This window comes from Catharus ustulatus, chromosome 9 (genome assembly GCF_009819885.2).
Source record: "Catharus ustulatus isolate bCatUst1 chromosome 9, bCatUst1.pri.v2, whole genome shotgun sequence".
Classification (NCBI taxonomy): Eukaryota; Metazoa; Chordata; class Aves; order Passeriformes; family Turdidae; genus Catharus; species Catharus ustulatus.
Genome location: NC_046229.1, coordinates 26,590,840 through 26,613,471, shown reverse-complemented (window position 1 = coordinate 26,613,471; position 22,632 = coordinate 26,590,840). Strand labels below are relative to the sequence as shown.

Sequence of the window (22,632 nt, the reverse complement as noted above, 5' to 3'; positions counted from 1 at the left end):
GCAGAACAAGTTTACACTGGGTCTGTGTTTGGTATCAGGAGGTTTAGATGTTTTGGGACTCTCCCAGCAGCCCCAAGAGCTTTATTTCCCATATTGCTGAAATACAGCCTCAGGGCCTGCAAGGGAGAAGAATCTCTTCGCTTGACTTTTTAATTCACACAACTGTCAGGAATGCTTCAAAAACTCAGCACTGAGCACACATTCCCTGGACTTCAGCTGCCCTATAATACTCTTGGCTGGATACTTTTATATAGCCTGTCACTAAAAACCATCCTCCACAAAAGGGTTCCTTCCTGTGGTGGCAAACATGAGGAAGGCTGATCATTTTCTCCCTCCCTTTCAGAACACGTGCAGTCAGAAATACATAAATGAACATTCTTGAGTTGTAAGAGCTTTTCTTTGGTACAGATGGATCTGTGGGACAGTTGGAATCATACAAAAGGCAGTGCCCAGATGATGAATCACAGAATGGGTAAGGTTGGAAAAGACCTCCCAAGACCATTAAGCTCAACCATCAGCCCAGCATCACCATCATGCTCAGCACTAAAATCTTGTCCCCAGGTGCCACATGCATGTGGTTTTTGAACACCTCCAGGGATGTGGACTCCACCACCGCCCTGGGCAGCCCCTGACAATGTCTGACCACTACTTCCAGGAAGAAATTCCTCCTGATGTCCAACCCGGCACAGCCTGAGGCCATTCCCTCTCATCCTGTCCCAGTTCCCTGGGTGCAGATCCCAATCCCCTCGGCTGCCCCTTCTGTCTGGGAGTTGTGCAGAGCCAGAAGGTCCCCCCTGAGCCTCCTTTTCTCCAGGCTGAGCCCCTTCCCCAGCTCCCTCAGCCACTCCTGGGACTCCAGACCCTTCCCCAGCTCCATTCCCTTCCTTGGTTCCAGCCTCTCAGTATCTTTCTTGTCGTGAAGGGCCCCAAACTGACCCCAGTTTAGATTCTTCAGCCCATGCTTTTAAAATAAATCAAAATGAATCAAAAGTCTCCTTCAGGCAGCAACCTGCAGAACTCTTACCCAAGGAGCTGTGGATGAGAAGACCTATGTGGACTGAAAGAAAAACAGTGAATCTTCTGCAGGAGAAATTCAGTGACTGCTGATAACCCCAAAGGCACATTCAGCTCAGGGAGTCTGACTGAACTGAGGGAAGGAGAGGATCACTAGAAGTGTCACATTCTTACCCTCTTCATATTTTTCCTTTGCATTTTACTATGACTGATGTTCTTCCCAATTCTCCCTTGGATCAGGCACTGGCCCAACCCTAACACAACTTCAACACACTCCTGAGACAGGAAATGAGAGGGAAAAGAATTGAAAGCAAGAAAAAGTCAAATTATCACAAGGGACAAATGGCATAAATAGAGGGAGCCTCCTCCTAAATGGAGGGAGTCAAAGGCTCAGACTGGAGGAACACTGGACTGGACACTGGAGTGGTGTCCACAAGTCCTGGAGGGGAACCCCATCAGGAAGCTCTGCCTGGGGACAGAACAGCACATGGAACAGGAGCAGCTCCCAGCTACCACGAAGCTCTGGGGCTGGTCACAGCCTGGCAGGGCCCGGAGCTGGGCCAGGGGGTTCTCCAGCCACACAGGATGGATGGATCCAGACCTGAGCCAGCACAGCTCCATGTCACCATCACAGCATAACGGAGTCACGGAAGAGCTTCGTCTAGGATGGGAACAAGTTCTAACTAACCTCTCACAGAAACAGGGCCCTCAGTAACTCCATGGCAAGCACTCATGGACAGAATTTCTCTTAAAAATTATATTTCTGCAGCTGGGAAGAGCAGCATTATCTGGGTCAGTTTTACTGTGGAACACACGAGCCTGTTTCCAACATAACTTCCACCTCCCAGCACAGGATATCGCTACCAAAGGGAAAGGATACTGGGCATGCCAAGGAAACTGAAATCTAGCATTTGGCTGCTTCAGTGTTAGACTGAGATCTGCAGTAGACCTCTTGAGCAGTTGTTAGCAGCACTGTGCATTTAAGATTTTTTCTTTTATCCATCTTTTATGGATCCATATTTCAACCACATGAAGATTTGCACATGCAGCTTGTAGGATGTGGAGGACTGGCCAACTCTGACCTACTTTTTCCAGGCTGTTAGGCTGGAGAAGGGGAGCAGTTTAGCTTGTTTTCCCCTTGCAAAAATCAGGACCTGCTCCAGGGCCTTGCAAGAAGAGCCTTATCTGATGCCAGTCAGACAGGTAAGTGCATTGTATCTAATTCAAGGTGCAGGACTGGCCAGCTGTAGTCCAGAGAACAGCTGGATGAGTCCTGAATGAGCTGCAGTAACACAGGCCAGAATACAAGCAGGCAAATCTCCAGTTCCTTCCTTTCAGCTAGGCCAGATTTAAAACCATGCTCACATCTGCCTGGACTGCTGTGACTTGGGTTTAACCCAGCCAGCTGCAACTCCAGGAGCTCTGGCTCATGAGGAACAGCCTCAGAGCACAGGGGTGTGAGGGACAAACAGTGCATGCTGGACATCCCTTCCTCATTGAGAAATCCCAGAGCAGGGCCAGACAGGTAAAAGTGGGCTCCCATCTCAGTTTCCTTTGGAGATGCAGGGAGCAATGAGGGAGGACATGTGCTGAACTGCAGGGATGTCCACAGCTGGCTGCAGTGACGTGGGCTGACCATGCCAAGAGCCACCCAGGAGCTGCTTCCCAGCTCTATTTGGCACATTTTGCAACCAGAGTTCAGCTCTGGAGACCACACTGCTCCCAGAACTTGTTTATCTGGGCAACTTAACTACAGGGAAATGCATCCTTGATTCCAACGGGGAGAGAAGCTGAGTACCAGTGCTGGGAGCTATCAAACTTTAAACATTTTTAAGAAGGGAATTTTTTTCCTACAAATACCCATAATGATACTGCTCACTATTACAGCATTAAAGAAGATGAAGCAAGGAAAATCTGCAAATCCCAAACAGGATTAAGCAAGATGAGCGATCGTTAAGAGCAGAGTCACACAACTAGTTTCCTCTGTAGATGCCGCCATTTGTTGTGAAAGTCAGTACACTTAAATACATGTTTAAAGGTAGAAGTCAAATTTTACAATGCTTCCTCCGACCCAGTTTTCTACCAAGATGCCTGTAAGTCCAGAAGGGGAGAGATGCTATGGAAAGGAGACCCAGTTTGCAAGCATTTCTCTTCCACAATACTGCAGTTTGGGACTCTGGTATTTTTTCTTACAAGTTCTTGTACTCTCATGAAGTTAGGAAAGGCTCTACAGTTTGAGTGGCATCTGAGAAGACTCAAAACTGCACATCTACTATATAAGAACTCACTGGGGCAGAAGCAAGGTCTTTCTCAAGGAGTCCAGTCAGAGAAGTAGTTTTATAAGGTCTGCAATCAGCAGCAAGTTAAGCAATTAGATAATGAAATCCTCACCAAAGCCATGTAGATTTTCTGATTTTTAACCTGGCAATAGCTTTATGTAGCAGGTTTTGGACAGCAAAGGCATAGAACCCTAGAATGGTTTGGGTTGAAAGGGACTATAAAGCTCTCACTGCCATGGGCACAGACACCCCTCTCCAGCATGCTCCAAGCTCTGTCCAGCCTGACCTTGGACACTTCCAAGGATCCAGGGGCAGCTACAGCCTCTCTGGGCACCCTGTGTTAGGGCCTCACAACCCTCACAGGGAACAATTCCTTACTTAAAATTTTTTTTCGCTTCTTTTTCATTGAACTGTGTTTCTGTCAATTCAGCAGGCTGCACTGGCTGACTCCAATCCCATCAGTAGCTGGTAGAGAGTGATGCAGACAGGAAAAAGGAAAGGTGGACCGTGACTATCCTACTCTGTTACAACCAACTGACAATAAATTACAGTCATTTCCTCAAACTGAGCCTGTGTGCCTATGTGGGTAACAGGTGAGAGCTGTCCCTGTCCTCATGCTGACCCTTTGGACATGCTGACCCGTTCTCTACCTGTGCTGTTGACAGAGGGAGTGACAAAGCAGCCAGCCAAGGTCACCCAATCTGCTGCACTTACTCAGCTCATAAACCTTCCAGCCTGGAAAGGAACTGAGCACACCCACCAGAGCAGCAGCCTCTAACAAACCATGATTTAAACCTTTGTAAAGCTACAGCTGCATCACCTAGGTGTTGACAGGACAGCATCCAGGGTGTGGAGTCACTCAGACAGGGACACTAAAACTGAAACAAGTGACACCAATAAAGGAAGGACTTCTATAGAGACTACAGTAAATGGCAGACACCTGAAATATCAAAGGAATTGAATGAACTGAGAAATAGCTGGGAAAGAAAGGGTCTGCCCTCAAACTTCTTTTTGCCCATCCCCACCATCCTGAGTGGTGAGTTCTTACAGGAAATCTCATTTATCACCCCCACACACAAATTCACAGAATGATGAAATGGCCTGAGGATGACACAACTTATTTACACTGCCCATTCATGAAGAGCTCAAGAAATCTTGGAAAACTGTCTAGAAATACTGGTTATCTGCCCAGCCTGGGCTTTAGGAGACAGAGGTGTGGATGGCCATGCCAGAGGAGTCAGTGCCTCCATGCCACCCATTGTGTGGGGCACCACACACACCAGACCTGCCAGCTAAAACTCCTTGAGCACAGGTAGAGTTCAGAGCCTCCAGATGAAAAATATCACACAAAGCACTTCAGCATATTTCATAAACTTGGATTTGCTCAGATCTCTCAGAGCTGTTCCAGAAAGTCTTGAAAAGGCTGATAAGGAAAAATGAACAGCAACACAAACAAAATCCCTCATGTTCCCCCAGGCCTCCATCACCCCACAGTCTAAAATTAACTCTCTTGTTCCCAGAGCACCTGTGGTTCATAATCTGGAGCAACAACGATAAAAAACATTAAGGGCAATCCCCCAAAAGAGTCAACAGCTTGGGAGCATCCATGAGAGAAGTGAAATTCAGGTACCCAGCCCAAACAGGGCTCACACATGGTCTATCACAGATATTTTCCTGTCTTTGAGACAAAAGACCTGATGGAAAAGTTCAGCAATTCCCTTAACAGGTTTCATTTTTGGCATATCAAATAAAACAAATATATATATCTATAGATTGGCACAATCAACTGTAAAGGCCCTTCCCCATTCACAGCTTCAAGCACCTCCCCACAGTAATTAACACAATCATTCATTTGATCAAGTAGCTGCCGGGCTTCCACAACAGGGAATAAAAACACTTTAAATTTTCCAAAATAAATTTTAAAAAAAACCACCACGATCTGTTTTCCTCACTTTGGGGGATTCGCCAGGACCCCAAGGACCAGCCCTGGATCCTTGGAATCTCATCCAGAGATGCCTCAGACTGAAGGTGCCTCAGGCTACTGAGCTGGCAGTCACCTCAGACAAGAAGCCAAGCAGGTTTTAGAGACCTTATAGCATAACTCTGGCAGGTTTTACCAAAATAAAACGTTCTTCCTGAGCAGCTTCTTGATTTTTATGATTTGCTAAGATAAGAGGATTTTTTTTCCTTGAAAAAGAGGATTTTTTTTCTTGGAAAAAAATACAATTACACTGATGGATAATATTTGTAGTTTATACTATAGGTCACCCATATTTCCTCTGGTGCACAAAGTTGCCATGATGTTCTCCTTTTGTCACCCTTTTCATACTCTCTTTAATATCATATCATGGGGTCCCCACTTCAACCTCCCTTTTTTCCCTGCCCATGTTGCCCAAACTGTCTCACGACAGACACCTGCATCCAAGAACCTGTGTAGAACCTGTTCTTTCCATTTAACTCATCTCCTTACACACACAAATTCATGGGCTCCTTGTTCCACTCTTCCAGCACTTTTCCTGAGGTCTTCTTATCTAAAAACCACCATATATATGAAATTATACATATCTGTGTACACACACAAACATCACTGCATCCTCTCTGTGTGCTCCTTCCCCACAGGGGATGACAGACCCCCAGTTCCTTCTTTTCCCCTTTGCCAGGGCTCCCCTCTCTTCCCTTGTACTTGTGGCTGTAACCCTCCAGCAGGCATCAGCAGCAGACTTCAATTGTGAAAACCCCCTGAAGCAAAGCTGTGGATCAGAGCAGCTGCTGTAGTTTGACCCAAAAGTAGTTTCCAGGAGTTGGGAAACACTTGTAAGTCCAGTCAGCTGGATGGGAGAGCAGGAGCCAAGGGTCACACTCATCCTCCCTGCCCCAGCTTGCAAGACTTGGGAAGCACAGGGAAAAGGGAGGGATGGCTTGGCACCAAAGCAAACAGACCCAAGGAAGCAGGAATATTCTTTTTGCGGATTCGGCCAATATTGTCTCCCTCATCCCTCCTTAAGATCAGAGCACAGTTGTTCTTCCTAGTGGTTTCCTGTTCAGCTGCAAAGTCCAGAGGCTCAGCAGCCTCCCAGAAAGAGGAAGAAGTGCTGGTGTCATCCATCTCCCCACCACAGTATCTGCTGACCCATTTGGGTGGATTTTTTTTTTTAATGGTTTCCATTTTTTCTGCTTTCTGCACTGACTCAGCAGAGCTCCCGTACCAAACCACAGTCCTGTGAGGTGGCAGCAATTTCCAGTTTCAGTGCACTCATATAGCACTTCTGACTGAGCCAAAAAGCTAATTGTAGGTGTTGCTGGCTTGTAGGCAAATCGTTTACAACTCGCTCAGCCCTGCTGGATCAATGGAAAGGAGCGGCAGATCTGCTCTCTGAGTGAGAGTGAGCAGTGACACGGGGACACTGCCCCTGCTTTAGCAAGACACACAAAATCCACCACCAGCTCACTAACAATCATTTAACACAGTGAGTCACCATCTCCCCCTGCCCACGGCAACAGGCTCATAGAAGAAAGGCAAAATAGAGAGATACTCACGCATGTCACCAATGGCTCCTTTGGTGACATTTGTGGCTTTCCTTACTGTCACAGTGAATATGTGTGAGTACTGGTGCTCCACCTGAAAGTAAGAGAGTGAAAGGTGATTAATCTCCAGAACCAAAAAAACCCCATCTATCAAAATAAAGTTTCATTTTGTCCAAAAACAGAGAAGGAAATCACCCAGTCAAAACGTAAGGGAAACTCATACTGGATAGAGCATCCTAAAGCTGAACTGCACCCTGGAGCTTTACCAAGAGGTACCTGCACTGGGGCTGCTGGATTTTCCTGCAGCCACACCTGCTAATCTCAACCAACAACACTCCCCCTCACCACAGAACCTGCTCCGAGGCATTTAGTCAGGCAGGAACCACTGGGTACAGCAAGAGAAAAATAAAAGCAGTCTGTTTTACAGCTTGTCTTAGTAATTGCCTTCCTCTGCTAAAAAGAATGGCAGGAATTACTTCAAAGCCTATGTTCTGGAGCAGATAAATGCACACTGCACACACAAGGGGTAGAGCTAGTGCTCTACCTTCTAGTACACATTAATATTCAGCATGAAAGCAGCCTCAAGACAATATAAGGAAGGTGCAAAGCAAGCTGTTAAAACAGTCACCAGCACATTTCATGCACATTCTGGAGGTTTCCTTTCTTGCAAAGCCCAAACACATAGCAGGAGCTGCATGCCTAGGAGCATGTGTGTCCTCAAGAAACCAGGGAAGCAGGAAAAGATGTGAAATTAAGAAACAAAAAGTAAAAGCCTTAATAAAAAGAGTTTACCAGCTCAGCTGTAGATATGTTGCTTTAGCTACAGAGCTCTGAGTTTGACCAACCTGCTGGACACCATTGAGAATTACCAGGGCAGACTGCAGGGCAGCCAATACTGCCTTTACAGGAACACAAAGACTGGGAGGAAATGTGAGGTATTAAAGCCAGGATCAGGTCTCACACAATTGTATATTTTCTGTCTTTTCCTAACTATCCACCAACCTTGTGGAGTACATTAAAATAAACACGACCTATCAGTCACTGGGACCACAACAATCAGGGAGAAGGCCACCATCAGGAAATTCACTGAAATTAATTTAAAATCATAGACAATACCCTTGCAGTGGGACATGCTTATTCAGGCTCTGCCTGGTGCTTTCCTGCTATTTTTTCATCTGGATACTTCCTAATTTTTTTTTTCCAGAACTGGTTGTTTCAGCCAAGCCTCATTATTTTGTGTCTACAGCTCACAACCAGAGACCTGAACAAAACTGGATCCCTCACATATGAATAAAGTTAGTATCTTATAGGTTACATACTATTTTCTCAAAAAAAAAAAAAAAGAAAGTCAAAACTAATCTTCCAAAGACAGCAAAGTGACTTATGAGTGTTTAAGTGGCATTTGGGTCAGGACTCATTAAAATGCACCTCCAGCAGCACCAACACAACTCCTGCAGGAGCCTGAGGTGTGCAAAGGCACAGCCACATCCCCATGGCAAAGGCTCCAGGAGAAAACACCCACAGCAACACAAGGGGTGACTTCACTGCAGCCACTGCCTGACCCAGACACCGAGTTTATCAGCTTTATCTGGCTGTAATCACCCCCACGCTGCGTCAGCTGCTGGAGGCTCTGGCCAGGACTCTCTGCCTGCCTCTGGAATTTTCCCCTGGCAGCCATAGGAGTCATCTGGATCCAAGACCAAGTGAGCAGGCGGGGGAAACTGTGGCAATGCCAGCTGTGGTGCACTAAAACCATCATGGCACAGCAAGTGGTTCAGCAATCACAGGAAAAGGGGAATTCAGACTCTTCCCAATACTCCCAGTCAGATGTTCCCAATACTCCCAGTCGGATGTTGCTCACCTCGAAAGCATCAGACCCAGCAGAGAGGGTTCAGCTGTGGGAACCCAGAGTTCCTAAGAAGCAGTACCTATTTAACAGCCTTCCATGGGCTGACATGAAGACACCCCAATGACTGAGTGACATCCATCACCTTCTCCACTGCAGCTTCCAACATGGATAAAGAGGAAGGAGGATGTGACAGCTCCCTGAACAAATTTCTGCCACAGGGCAAAAAGAAGTCCGGAGTTTTCCTCCACAGTGGGGTAAATGGGTATTTTTGTGTTTAACTGGGAAGGACTGGGAACAACACAGCTATGTGAAGTCATCCCAACTCTGTCATTTACCCTGCCCCAAGAACTTTTACAAGTTGTGACTCTCCAGAAGTCACCAGCTCTCACTGCCCCCTATTTTCAGTTTGCTGTCTGAAAATGCTTAAAGCTGCTTTACTATCTCCCTACTATATTATCTCCCAAGCATGCCAGATTGATGAACTTGGTTTCACAACTGGCCTCAGTTTCTTCATACAGACTGAAGTATTTGTCATATCCAACCTTGTAATTAAAAGAAACAGCCCAAAGTACAAACACACCACCCTCCTCCTTTTTTTTCAGCTGTCAAGAAAGAGCTTGTCCTTGCCAGAGACCACAAATCAGAGATCGTTGAGCATTCAGCAGTGAAGAGGAGTTATTATTAAGTGACAAGGATGGAACATGGGCGTGCTGGGTTTATTCTCAGCTGATAGGTGAAATTCATGTGCAATTCTGACATCCCACAGCTCTGACTGGGAAAAGGGGATACTACATGATACTCCCTGACAACAAGCCCTCTGTAAAGTGATTTTCTCCTATCTTCCATGTGCCTAAACTCATATGCCTACCATCAAAGCAAGGCCAAGCCATCACTTACCAGTTTGCTCTCTTCCCAGCAGCACAGAGATCACTACTATTTCTACTGCAAGTTGATAACTGTTTTACTAATGCCTTCACAAAAATTGCTTTTTATTGACTTAAGCAGCAAATCCCATCATTCCAGCTGTTGTACTGCCAGGAAAATTAAGTCTGATTTAAGACTGAGATCCTCTGAAAGGCATATGAGAACACAGAGGCCTGGCAAAAGAAAAGCAGTGTCTTCTTTCCCTGTGCCTCACCCAAAACAACACACTGGGGATTACAATTATACACAGTTATTAATATCTGGCCATAGTCATACACTTGAAGGAAATTTGCCACTACTGAAATAAACAATCTCCTTCAGTAGTAAAAAAATAATAATACACAGATACACACAGGAAGCTCAAAAGTCTAGGTCTCTTCTTACACCAAAATAAATGTTTTTCATGCAGATTAAGTGTAAGTGCAAATTAGGGCAATTTTCCACTTAGGGTCAAGTTTCTAAGGAGATCAAAAGGCCTAAATGTCCATATTTCAGAAGCATTTTTTATTAAGTTTCTCAGGAGTTCTGAAGAAAGCCCCTGAAAACACAATGATAAATGTATTGACTCCAAATGCCTTTACAAATCCAGCCCTTGCTAGTTTAGATGACTAAGCTGCATTTTCTCAAGTGACTTATGTTCACCTTAAGTCTTGATAAAAATCTGTACAAATTCCTCTAGTACTTCTGAAAAACAGATGATGGTAAATAAATCACTTAAACGTTGCAACACTGAGAGGAGCAACATCTACATTCCTTTAAACATCTAGGACAGGTTACAAATTTCAAAAGCTCACAGTGCAAGGTGTCCCTGCCTTTGGCAATGAGGTGGGATGGGCTTTAAGGTCCCATCCAACTCAATCCATTGTGGGACTCTGTGGATTTAAAAAACTAAAATACACCATGCAAAGTGAGCTTGCTCTACCCATGTGTTTCATTTCACTTCTTCTTTCTCTGTAAATTTAGAGAGGAAAAGAGAAAAACCGAAAAGTTTTCACCGTGCCCTGTCTGAATATGGGTTTTCTGAGTTACAGAAAACTCGGGTGGGCGGTGTTCACTGTTCAGTCCACAAGGTTTTCCGTGACTGCACAGCCATGGCTCAGCATCTCCTGTTTCCACACCTCAGCTCTCCCTACCACCTTTGTTCCTTTCTCACCTTTGAGTGCCTTCCTTCCCCTCAGTAGAATTTCCCTAATTATCTGCTTTGCTCTCTTTCAGATGTTCCTGCATTTGTGAGCACAGAAACACCACCCCCTTCCCAGCCGGGGTTGGGACACAGCCCCACCATCTCCCGTAACACGAGCATGTTTTGCCTGCCCAGAAAGGCAGGGATTTGCATGTGCCAAATATCACATTTGTCATATTCCAGAATGCTGATTCACAGAGCAGAGCTCCACCAGGACACTGCCATTCTGTGTGCCAGGCAATCAGGAAGCTCTGGCACAGGCAGACTGCACAAGAATTAAATGGGTTTACTTCCTTCATGTTAAGGACACTTGAGCTAACAATGGGGCTGGACAAATGAAAATATTTGCCTGTTTACTTAAGTAATTGATTTTCATGGAGTACATGCTCTTCTTTCACAGGGTATTACAATTAAGACAAGCTTTTGTGCCCACACACAAATCTTATCTTGAAGTGGTTTTTTCCATTGTTATAATATTTATCCCCCATATCAAAGTAAATGAAGCTGTATTACACACTTTAATTCTTTGCATTTTTAATAGTAAGTTCTGTCAGCACCTGCGGCAGCTTTCTGAACAACTTAATTAATACCTTAGAGTATTTCATAAAATGAGATAAAAAAAAGCTCAGAAAACACACAACAGTCAGCACAAGGACTTCTGGAAAATGCAGAATCCTTTTGAGCAATTTATCATTTAATGCAAATACAAATTTAAATCCAAGATTTTTGCATTGATGTGAGCCTGCTGCCCATGACTGTTCAACATTTCAGTAAAAGTTTCCATAGGATTTCAGTTTTCAAATTAAAAAACTTCAAAGATTTCCATTCACTTTCCAAGCAATTAAAGGATCAGTTCTTGCACAAACAGTTGATTCTGGAATTAGCAACACTCCCACAGCAACAGTTCAGCATTCCCAGGGAGCTCTAACTACATTTACTATACACACTTTTTTATTCATTGTATTATATCTGTAGGACAGCTCCACTTTGTTGATTATTGATATCAAAAAGTCCTTTTAAGTAAGTGATTTAATAAAATATAACTGAGTGCCTCAGAGACAGATCATTCCAAGCAATCCATCCAGGAGAGGGCACCGATGCTGAAAGGAATTAAGCCAGTATTGTTTTAACCCAGACACCACCCTGAGGTTTGTCCTCCCTCCCATCAGTTCACAGGAGGGAGTAAAAGCCAGTTTGACATCTGCTGGTTTACACTGGTGTGGAGGATGTGAGTGCATGGGGCACAAACGACAGGGTTGATAAGAGATCGCTTCTAGGAAGCACAGGAAGTATTTTTAGCCAAGTAAAACCACTGTGACAAGTGTGTGGCACTATCTCTGGGGACACCTCACTGCTGCTGCTGGCAGCCTGGTGCTGTTACGAGAAGCCCCTGACAGGAACACATCCAGCGTGGCTCCAGATTTTGGGTCGGGCAGGAATTGCCATTCCAGTGTTTGCTTTGGCACCTCCCTTCCAGCACAGCTCCATTCAGAGATTGCTTCTACACTTCCACGGGCTGAGCTCACCCTCCACTTGGGCCAGCTCCAACAGGACAGAATGGATTTTTTAACCCTTCCATGGAATCCCAGAATAGTTTGGATTGGAAGGGACCTTAAAGTCCATCCAGTGTCACCCCCTGCCCTGGGCAGTGACATCTTCCACTAGCCCAGGTTGCTCCAAGCCCCATCCACCCTGGCCTTGGACACTTCCAGGGATCCAGGGGCAGCCACAGCTTCTCTGGGCACCCTGTGCCAGGACCTCACCACCCTCACAGGGAAGGGTTTCTCGCTAAGAAATTTTTGTCTTTTTTTGTATTGAACCAGTTTTTTTTCTCATTCAGCAGGTTTGATTGGCTCACTGCAATCCCAAGGATGTGATAGCTGGGACAAGGATGCAGCAGGAACAGTGGAATAAAGCAGGAGGAAGGCAGCAGGGGTACAGTGTGCTGCTGAGTGGCACAGATCACCTCACTCAGAGTTTGCATGATATATTTTGAGGATTTTCTTTGACCCAGTATTAGTGATATACACCAGAGTCAGATCTAAATATCCCAAATTGTCAACTTATCCCTTCATTCATACTAATGAAAAAGAAAAGAGTACAACCCCCCTCTCCCCCAAAAAACTGCACTGTAAAGAAGAAAGCTAGACACATCTACCATTTCTTGAAGGAAATAGTAACAATTCCAATGTTATGTGCTTATTTAGAGTAACTTCCAGCAGGGAAGTCATTATACAAGACAGTGTATATCAGAGAAGATGAATACAAGATTCAGTGCTACTTACCACAATGTGTTGATAAGGATCTATGATAGACATTTTTGCCTTAGTTTATTCTAGGCAACTGCCAAGTATCTATTTCAATCCCACACAGGAGAGGCTTCCCCTTTTCTCAGAGCAGTGTTCAGTATGAAAGGTCCTTTAACTAATAAATAAAAAAAGATATAATTAAAATTAATCTGTTCCTTTTAAACTGTATTTTACAGAGCAAGTAAGTTCCTACTCATCAGGAAGGCTTTCATTTTTTTTACCAAGAGCCTAATTTCACATAAGCTATGGAGATACAGGTATTTACCTGCCTGAGCTGGAGAAATTTCTCGCACTTATTTCCTCAGGGTAAGAGCAGGAACCAAGTATCTTAAATTCCAGTCATCCCAGTGTTTCTAGCAGCTCTACAGATAAACAAATGAAGAGAGGAATTACATTTATCCCATAAATATATTGTAGTATTTATGCTTCCACGCATTACAATTCTACTTATGATTGTGAGCCCTGCAGGAGCAGCAATACTGCCCTCTGTAAATCTAGGGAGGGAATTCCAGCTGCTGGAGCTCTATGTGACCTCCCAGCCAACCCCAGCTGTCTGGAGCTGCTCCAGAGGCTTGGAGGGGCAAACTGCAAAGCAGGACTTCATGGCTCTTCAACAGGCTCCCCATAGGCTGCTTTCTGAGCCCTCTGTGAAGATCAGGGGCCATCAGAGGCTGTCAGAACAGTTTTCAGCCATCAAAGTAACAGAGGTTATTCCTTTCTGCATCTCTGAAAAACCCTGGGAACTGCTGAATGGGATCAGTTCTCAGATCCAGTTGGACCATGGTCAGACCTGAACCATCAGCAGAAATTACAAAGTGAAAAGAAGTAAAGCACCATGGGGATTTGTTCTCAAGGGAATTATTCATAATGCTAAATTCTGAAACAGCAAGATAACCCTAAACGATGATTTATATCACTCCCAAACCTTTGCTCTTGAGCAACTACATGAAGGCGTGATAACAAAAGATTAGTTTCATTATGATCACTAGAACATTACAATGTCCTTTTTTTAATCACTGAATCATTAAGGCTGGATAAGCCCTCCAAGATCATCAAGTCCAACCATTAATCCAGCACTGCCAGGTCCATCACTAAACCATGTCCCAAAGCACCATGCCCCACACGTTTTCTGTTCCAGAGACAGCGATTCCGTCACTTCCCTGGTCATGCCTGACCACCCTTTCCTGTCAGCCCTAACAATAGTTTGAGGCTAGGAATCACCCTGGGTTTATTTATTCATTTTTATCTGAGGAAGTGTGAATAAGAAAGACTTCAGCATTGGAGAATTGTGGTAAACTTGCCCAGTTATATCATTTCTGGAGGAACTGCTGCCATCTTGGAAGGCAGTCCAGGAAAGGGAGGAGCACAAGCTACCCAATCACATAACAGAGAGGAAATCTGTAAAACCAGAGAATACTCATTTCCCCTAAGTGCACAGCCAACTACCATGCTCACTTTGAGAGGACACACAAAACCAAGCCAAGGATACTGCTCTGCCTGGGGAAATAAGAGAACAGGTTAGACCCATGACGAAAAGTCTGGTTCGAGTTAACGTCCTGCATCCGAAAGGCAGAGTTCCAGTTCCCCAGATGATCCCTTAACTGGTTCAGACATGAGATCATGCTCTCTCTCCTTACAACCCCCCACCTCATTTCAACATCTGCAGGAAGATCCAGACAATACTCTCTTTGGCTACGGGGCCAGGACGAGTCCCCAAGCGCCATCTGTCCTCCATGCTGGATGAGGCAAGGATCGTGCAGAAGGACAAAAATGCAAGCACGTCATCAAGAACTGCATCCCAACACCCGCGCAGAGCGCAGGCGACGGGCAGGGCTCCCGGCGGGGACAGCAGGGCCAGGGAGCAAGGAGACCTCACACGCAAAGTCTGGGATCCCGGGTTCCCACACAGCTCCAACCACCAGCACTGCACAGCCCAGCCCTGCCCATGCCATGTTGCTCCAAACAGAGCTCCTGGCTTGCTGTGTTAATCACAGTCTCTCAGGATGTGATAAGCACAGGCAGGTACCCCAGCACAGGCCCTGGTGCCATTTCAGGGGTCCAGAGCTGGCACAGGGACAGCTATCCATGTTCTTCCCAGAGTCAGTCAGACATCTCAAGAGAGAGCAGGCATTTAAGTGACTTGAATACTTAATCCCTTACAGCAGATTTAATTCAAATCAGGTAAGTACACCACACCCTCTGGAAGCTCACACTACATTATCGATGGAGTTTGGGTAAATCACACAAAGAGATTTCTAGATCTAAAAATCGTAGTGTGGTAGAGATGCCAAATACAGCACTATCAGGAAATCCTGATTACGCTCATCAAGAGCCAGGACGAAAGTCTTGAAGAATGTTTACTGCAAACATCTGCAGCAAACAGAGCTGTGATCTCAAAATTATCTTGCTTAACACTTCCTCAACACACAGTCCATCCCACATGGACTAATGGAAAAGTCTTCATGGAATCACAGAATGTCCTGAGTGGGAAGGGACCCCAAGGATCAACCAGTCCAACCCTGTCCCTGCACTGACACCCCAGCAATCCCAGCCTGTGCATCCCTGGGAGCTTTGCCCAAACACTCCTGGAGCTCTGCCAGCCTCGGGGCTGTGCCCATTCCCTGGGGAGCCTGTTCAGTTCCAAACACCCTCTGGGGCAGGATCTTTCCCTGATATCCACGAAAGCCCTCCTCTGGCCTAGCTCCAGCCATTCCCTGGTCACAGGGAGCAGAGATTGGAGCTGTCCCTTGGGACGAGCTGCAGCCCCCTATGAGCTCTGCCCTCAGCCTCCTCTTCCCCAGGCTGATCATAACTAATTCAGGGCTGTATCACAAGCACAAAGTCCTGCTCTTGAACTGGAGTTGGTGAGCTCCGCCCTTGGCAGATGCAGGGGAGGCAGTGCCTCCAAGCACATCTTCAAGGACACTCTGATATAACCAACACAGATTGCTTTGTTTCCCTGGTGGTATCACACCATCTGTGAGTGGGCTATTGCCAGGGCTGACAGCATTCCTTCCTACAGGAAAAGCACCTCACAGGCAGCACCACTAACATTAACTAAGCTGGCCAGACTGTTCAACTCTATATTATAGGTAATCAAAGAAGACATTAAATTAACTGGAGAACAGAGGGTTATGTGGAGACCTTCCAGAAGCCTTTCAGGATGTGAAAGGGCCTACAAGGAAGCCAGAGGGGGACGCTGCCTCAGGAATTGTAGTGACACGAGAAGGGGGAATGGCTTCAAACTAACTGAGGGAAAATTTAGGTTCGACATACAGAAGATATTCTTCCCTGGGAGGGTGGTGGAGCCCTATCACAGGGTGCCCAGAGAAGCTGTGGCTGACCCCTGGATCCCTTGGAGTGTCCAAGGCCAGGATGGACAGGGCTTAGAGTAACCTGGGAAAAGTATCCCTGCCCAGGGCAGAGGGTGACACTGGACGGGCATTAAGGTCCCTTCCAATCCAAATCATTCCACCACCCTCTGATTTTCATTGTTTTATTGGTCAATGTTCAAGTTTACACAGCAAACAGGCCACAGTTTAGCCTGGTCCTGTCATAGAGAGCCAGCCTTTCCCTTTCTCCAAGTGCCATACATCTCAGCCTTGAGATGGATGAGCCAGCCTTTCCCTAAGTGCCTAAATCTCACTTTCACCCAAAAGTGAACTCTACTACTGTCAGGACGAGGGTGTTTCATTGCTAGGCACAGCACCATCATCATCAGTGGATAGCTGGATCACTCCTTCAGTCGAGTCTTCTGTCATCTCAGCTTATACACACTTGAGGTGACAGACTTAAGTGGAGAAGGGATTAATGTCTTGGAAGACCAATTATAATAGAGTAACTCACAGAAAGAAGCTACACACACACACATATACACGGACAGAGATTATTACTCAGTTCATTCTCAGTACATTCCTACAGAAAACTCAGTGGTACAGGATATGCCAAAAGATAAGAATATCGAGACTTTTCCCATGCTGAGCACAAGCTTACTCCGGAGTTAGTCTCACCAAGTGGAAAGTCTCTGAAAGTGAGTAAACACAGCACAATATAAATGTCATCACCAGAATATGTCCTCACAAGTGTAAGAAAAATCATTAGAGGGAGTTGTTTATATTAAGCTGTCCAATTCTTTTTCAAAAATTAAAGACACAAACAGTTTTAAAATAATAAGTGTGACTCACCAGCACAGTCATTAACTTTCAATCTATTAGGAGAAGAGTAAGGGGTAGAGAATAAGCTAAGTAATGACTCAACTTTTTAAATGAATGTCACCCTCCACTTCTATCAAATCAGATTACAGCATTTTATTTGGTTAGATTGATCCTGTGATTGTATAATAGAAATAACAAATACTCTGTTCCTACATGACTTTGCCTAGCATCCTGGAAAATCACTGTAATGTTATTTCTTAATTTAGGGCTTCCCACACAAAGAGGAAGGATTACCTCTGACTCCATGTAGAGCACCCATCACTCCATTTCCACCACAAATGGAAAAGTAGATGGTCTGCTGATGTGCCAAGCAGATCCATGGGCCACAGCCAAAGGGATGAGGGTCAACAAGGACAAGTGCTGAGTCCTGGCCTTGGGTCACCCCAAACCCCTGCAGCTCCAGGTTGAGGGGAACAGTGGCTGGAAAGCTGGAAGAGGTCTTGAGGGTGTCGGGGACAGAACTAAAAAATGAGCCCAGGTGTGCCCAGGTGGGCAAGAGGCCAATGGCCCCTGGGCTGTGCCAGCCCTGGTGTGACCACAGGCCCAGGGCAGTGGCTGTGCCCTGGTGTGTTCATGGGCCCAGGGCAGTGGCTGTGCCCTGGTGTGTTCATGGGCCAAGGGCAGTGGCTGTGCCCTGGTGTGACCACAGGCCCAGGGCAGTGGCTGTGCCCTGGTGTGTTCATGGGCCCAGGGCAGTGGCTGTGCCCTGGTGTGGTCACAGGCCCAGGGCAGTGGCTGTGCCCTGGTGTGGTCACAGGCCCAGGGCAGTGGCTGTGCCCTGGTGTGGTCACAGGCCCAGGGCAGTGGCTGTGCCCTGGTGTGACCACAGGCCCAGGGCAGTGGCTGTGCCCTGGTGTGTTCATGGGCCCAGGGCAGTGGCTGTGCCCTGGTGTGGTCACAGGCCCAGGGCAGTGGCTGTGCCCTGGTGTGGGGGCAGCCCAGGGCAGTGGCTGTGCCCTGGTGTGGTCACAGGCCCAGGGCAGTGGCTGTGCCCTGGTGTGGGCACAGGCCCAGGGCAGTGGCTGTGCCCTGGTGTGGTCACAGGCCCAGGGCAGTGGCTGTGCCCTGTGCTGGCACAGCTGAGGGACCTCGAGTGCTGAGTCCAGTTCTGGGCCCTCAGGGCCAGAGAGCCCTGGAGGGGCTGGAGCCTGTCCAGGGAAGGGAATGGAACTGGGGAAGGGGCTGGAGCAAAAGGAGAGGCTGAGGGAGCTGGGAAGGGGGCTCAGCCTGGAGAAAAGGAGGCTCAAGAGGGACCTTCTGTCTCTGCACAACTCCCTGACAGGAGGGGACAGCCAGGGGGGTCAGGCTGAGACAGGATGAGAGGGAATGGCCTCAACCTGTGAGATTAGACATCAGGAAGAACTTCTTCGTGGAAAAGGTTGTCAGACATTGGAACAGACTGCCCATAGTGGAGTCCCCATCCCTGGAGGTATCCAAGGAAGTGCTCTGGGCTGGTGACAAGATGGGCGATGATCAGAGGCCTTTTCCAACCTCAATGATTCTGTAGTTCTGTGACTGCTTTCCCCATGCCTTGCTAAGGAAGTGTGGGTAGGAAGAAAGATTCTGAGCAGAAGGGCAAAACGTTCAACCTTTATGCCACATTTCTGGAGGACACTGTGGGGTGAAGCTTGTCAAGGAAGTTGACACAGCATAGCTAGACAGAAGATTTTTAGATTTGACTTCCTCTTTAGGGGAGGTAATAGATTAAAAGATAGTGAATCTTTTTTTAAAGATGACTTGTCAGTCTATAAGCCATTACTGAAAGTATAGGTGACACAGCAACAGTGGAAGGAGAGCTGTAAACACTCTAGCAGGGCTGAAATTCTGGAGAAGTCCCAACAATCACCACCAGCATGAAGTATCATCTTTTCTAGTGCTGAAGGCTATTTTAAAGGCCAAAAGTGAGGAAGACAGGAATTACAAAATTATCAGGCCATGGATATACTCCGTGTTGCAGGAGGCAAGGCTTGGTGAGTCAGGAGCATCAGACATGGTCCTTTAACAAACTTGAATTAGGCTGGATTCAAAACATCTTCCCTATCTAACATTCTGGAAGGAATGGCCTCCCCAGCAGGAATATTCAAGAGGCTGGAAGAATCTCTGCCTGAATACCCACACCTGTGTCACGTTGGCTATGGAAGTTCACTCGACTGAAAACCCAGACAAGTGCTGTAGTCTCCCCATACACAGCATCTGCAGGTCTGAGGAAGAGGCAACTGATTCAGTTTACGGTTTATGTTACAATTATCCTGCTTACGCAAAGGAGACCTAACAAGAAACACTCACTGCAACAGCCTGTGAGGTTATGAGAGAAACCCATGTCACCATATGTGAACTCACTGTATGGCTAACTCACAGAAGGATTTCAAAGTGGAACTGAGTAAATTCAAAGTAAGGAGTTCATTTATGCAAGGAATGAAAATCCTCTGTGAGTTAATACCTTTAAATAACTGTTCTTCCACATCATATTTCACTTCAATCGAAATGGCACTGAAAATAAAAAACAGCCTTGAGAGGAAACAACAGACTCAGCTGAGAGATGCCAAGAATACTCTTTTAAAATGGCAACAATGACTATCCCTTGCTACAGAAATCAAAGCCACAAGGCAGAGAGTTTAGATGGCAGTCTCAAAACTGGCCAAAAAACCGCCGGCAGCTGACCAGTAATCCCCACTGCGTGGGTCAGGCTTATGTGGGAAGCAGCTCACTTGTTTTCCAGCAAGACAGCCAAGAAACAAAGAGGAACGTGAAAAATCTGATGGAAGTTCCATGAAAAAGAATTATTACGATATAGATCTAAAGCAATTAGAATGCACTACTCAAGTCCACCTACTATTTGTGTCTTTTCAAGATCATCTCTGCAGGTAATTTACTATGGGCACAGTGCAATTAGGAAAAGCAGATGGAAGGATGCCCAACATTTCTATACCATAAGAATCTGGAACCTAGTTATTCCACAAATAAACTTTCCATCATAATCCTGGAATTATGGGGGTTGAAAGGGACCTTGAAGCTCATCCAGTGCCACCCCTTGCCATGGGCAGGGACACCTCCCACTATCACAGGTTGCTCCAAGCCCCATCCAACCTTGGACACTTCATGGATGTTTGACAGTTATTTGTTTAAGGGTATTTTCACTTTTGGAAGCCCAGTTTAAGGCTCACTTTTGAATTTTGTGACATTTAGTGCCCCAAGTACCCAGAGCCAGGCTCTCTGAAATGGAAAAAACTCATTGCCAGTGGCAGCTTCCAAAGTCTTGCCAGGAATGCAAACACTTATGCAAGAACTCCTAAAATTAAATGATAGACATCTCAACTGCAACACCTGACTGGGCAGAGCTTTTTGTTGACTATATTCCTTTAAAGCTCATGTGAAAGGGGGGAAGGAAGAAAAAAACTTCCCCCGCATTTCTTTCTTACCTGGAGCTCTGGCAAAACTTTCCACTTGCTCTGCTGCACTGTGGTCAAGAGCTGCTTCCTGCTAAAACCTCAGGATCCCCCTTCCAGAAGTCTCAATGGTACCGTGAAAAGAACTGTTGCTGCATGATTTAGAGCTCTAGAATCAGCCTCCACAAATATCATTCCAAATCCATCCCTGTCCCTTGGAGACAGCACTGAGCCAGCTTCCAAGTATTTCTGGGCCAACGCCTTTTAAAGATTCTATTAAAATCATGAGGGTTTGGTTCTTACATGTCTTTAACTTATCCACACCTTCATTCCCCTTCTTTTGCTTCCCTGCTGTAAAGTACAAATGGTTTAAAAACAAAACCTCTAGGGAAAATATTAGAATAAGCTTTTATTTAAGTGTTTATGGGGTTTTGGGGGAAGAATCCAACATGCAAAGGTGCCTGATGCACTCAGGCTTCAACTGCAGCTGACAGTCCTGCACTACAGTTACGCAGTGGTTTCACACAAAAACCCAAGAAAAACAGATAAAAATGGAATGAGCTGGTAAAATTTAACAGCTAGCTTCTGGTTAGATAATGCATGTGAAACAAACTTAGCTGAACTAAGGTCAGTATGTCCTTTCAGTATCTTTTTCATTCTTTTTCAGTTCAGTTGGTTTCAGTTTTGAGGATTTCCTGGCACTCTGACACAGGCAGTAAGCCCAGTCAGGCTGCTGGCACTGCCAGGCTGCACGCACAAGGTGTGTTTTGTCATCCCCACTCATCATGTCTGCACAATGTGACTCAACCTCCTGGTTTTGGGCTCCTCACTCCAAGCATGAGCTCTGGTCACTGTCTGCAGCCAAGGGGACAGTTGTGCAGCACTTCCTTTGGTCTCTATGGTCATAGCACTTAAAGAATGACAAAGGTGGAATGACTCAAGGAAATCTGTCTGGACTTTCTAGTAAAAGTAGTCATGAACAAACTTCTGACGTTGACATTTTTTAGCCTCTTTAAATGCTGAGAGTAAAATTTGTATGGAAATATTTCATGGGTATTGACAAGCTGGAGTCTGAGTAAGTAACATAAATATATGTTTTACACACAGACACAAAGTCAAACATAGACATGCCCAACACATACTATATTTTTGAGAGGAGAGATTAAGTACTTCCATAACAGTGACCTTTGTCTTGTATCCAGCCCTTGGCTGCTGAGCAAAGCCAGATCTGGAGCAAACCCCACCTGGCTCCACACTGCCAAGCTTCTGGCCAAGCAGACCTTCAGCCCAGGATCTGAACTGTCAAACAGAATGTCAGACTGGTCTGGGTTGGGATGGGCATAAAAAGGGAGAAATGATGCCTTGGGTTTTATATTTTTCAGATTCTCTGCTGCTTGGTGTTTATCTCTGAAACTGCACGTTAGCTGTTAGTGAGTTCTCTTCACAGGGTAGTTAGACAAAACAATCCCTTCCCAGCTTGAGAATCAAGGACAACCTGTACCCAAAACCCATAAACAATGGCTAAGGGAAGGGGGCAAGCCAGGGGGGCTGAGACTTCACATGGGGCTGTGGTTGGACAATTGACCCCAACATGCAGATGAACCAAAACTTATAAAAGTGCAAAAACTTGTGACCAGGATCCATCTTGGATTTGATTTGGGTGTACCCTCGGACGGTGTACCTTGCACTGCCCAAGGTGTATCCTTTCAATAAATACCTATTTTATTCCTTTTGCTCTGCCCAGTCTCTGTTCCAGGTCAGCCTTTTCCAGGCATCACCACCTTGTTCCACCCACAGGGAAATCACTTGCTATCTCAGGTTGCTCCAAGCCCCGTCCACACTGGTCTTGGACATTTCCAGGGATGGGGCAGCCACAACCTCTCAGGAGCAAGCAGCTCCTCAGCTGCCAGCTTTGTGTTTGAAGGCAACCTAATTTGGCAAAGTGTATG

At 46.0% G+C, this 22,632-nt stretch overlaps 1 protein-coding gene across 7 annotated transcripts in view; it reads right to left on the bottom strand.

The window, feature by feature from the left end:
- PLA2G4A (phospholipase A2 group IVA) overlaps window positions 1–22,632 on the bottom strand; it is a 94,485-nt gene that overhangs the window by 39,783 nt on the left and 32,070 nt on the right. For 6 of the 7 annotated variants that reach the window (XM_033067801.1, XM_033067806.2, XM_033067808.1 and 3 more), the window contains 3 exons: window positions 13,349–13,445; window positions 13,060–13,198; window positions 6,831–6,912 (listed from right to left, as the gene is read on the bottom strand). In XM_033067801.1, the coding sequence (XP_032923692.1) occupies window positions 6,831–6,912; window positions 13,060–13,092 (115 nt within the window). In that variant the 5' untranslated portion in view covers window positions 13,093–13,198; window positions 13,349–13,445. Of the gene's footprint in view, window positions 1–6,830; window positions 6,913–7,171; window positions 7,191–13,059; window positions 13,199–13,348; window positions 13,446–22,632 lie in introns of those variants that run through there. The other variant, XM_033067809.1, reaches the window with a different exon arrangement.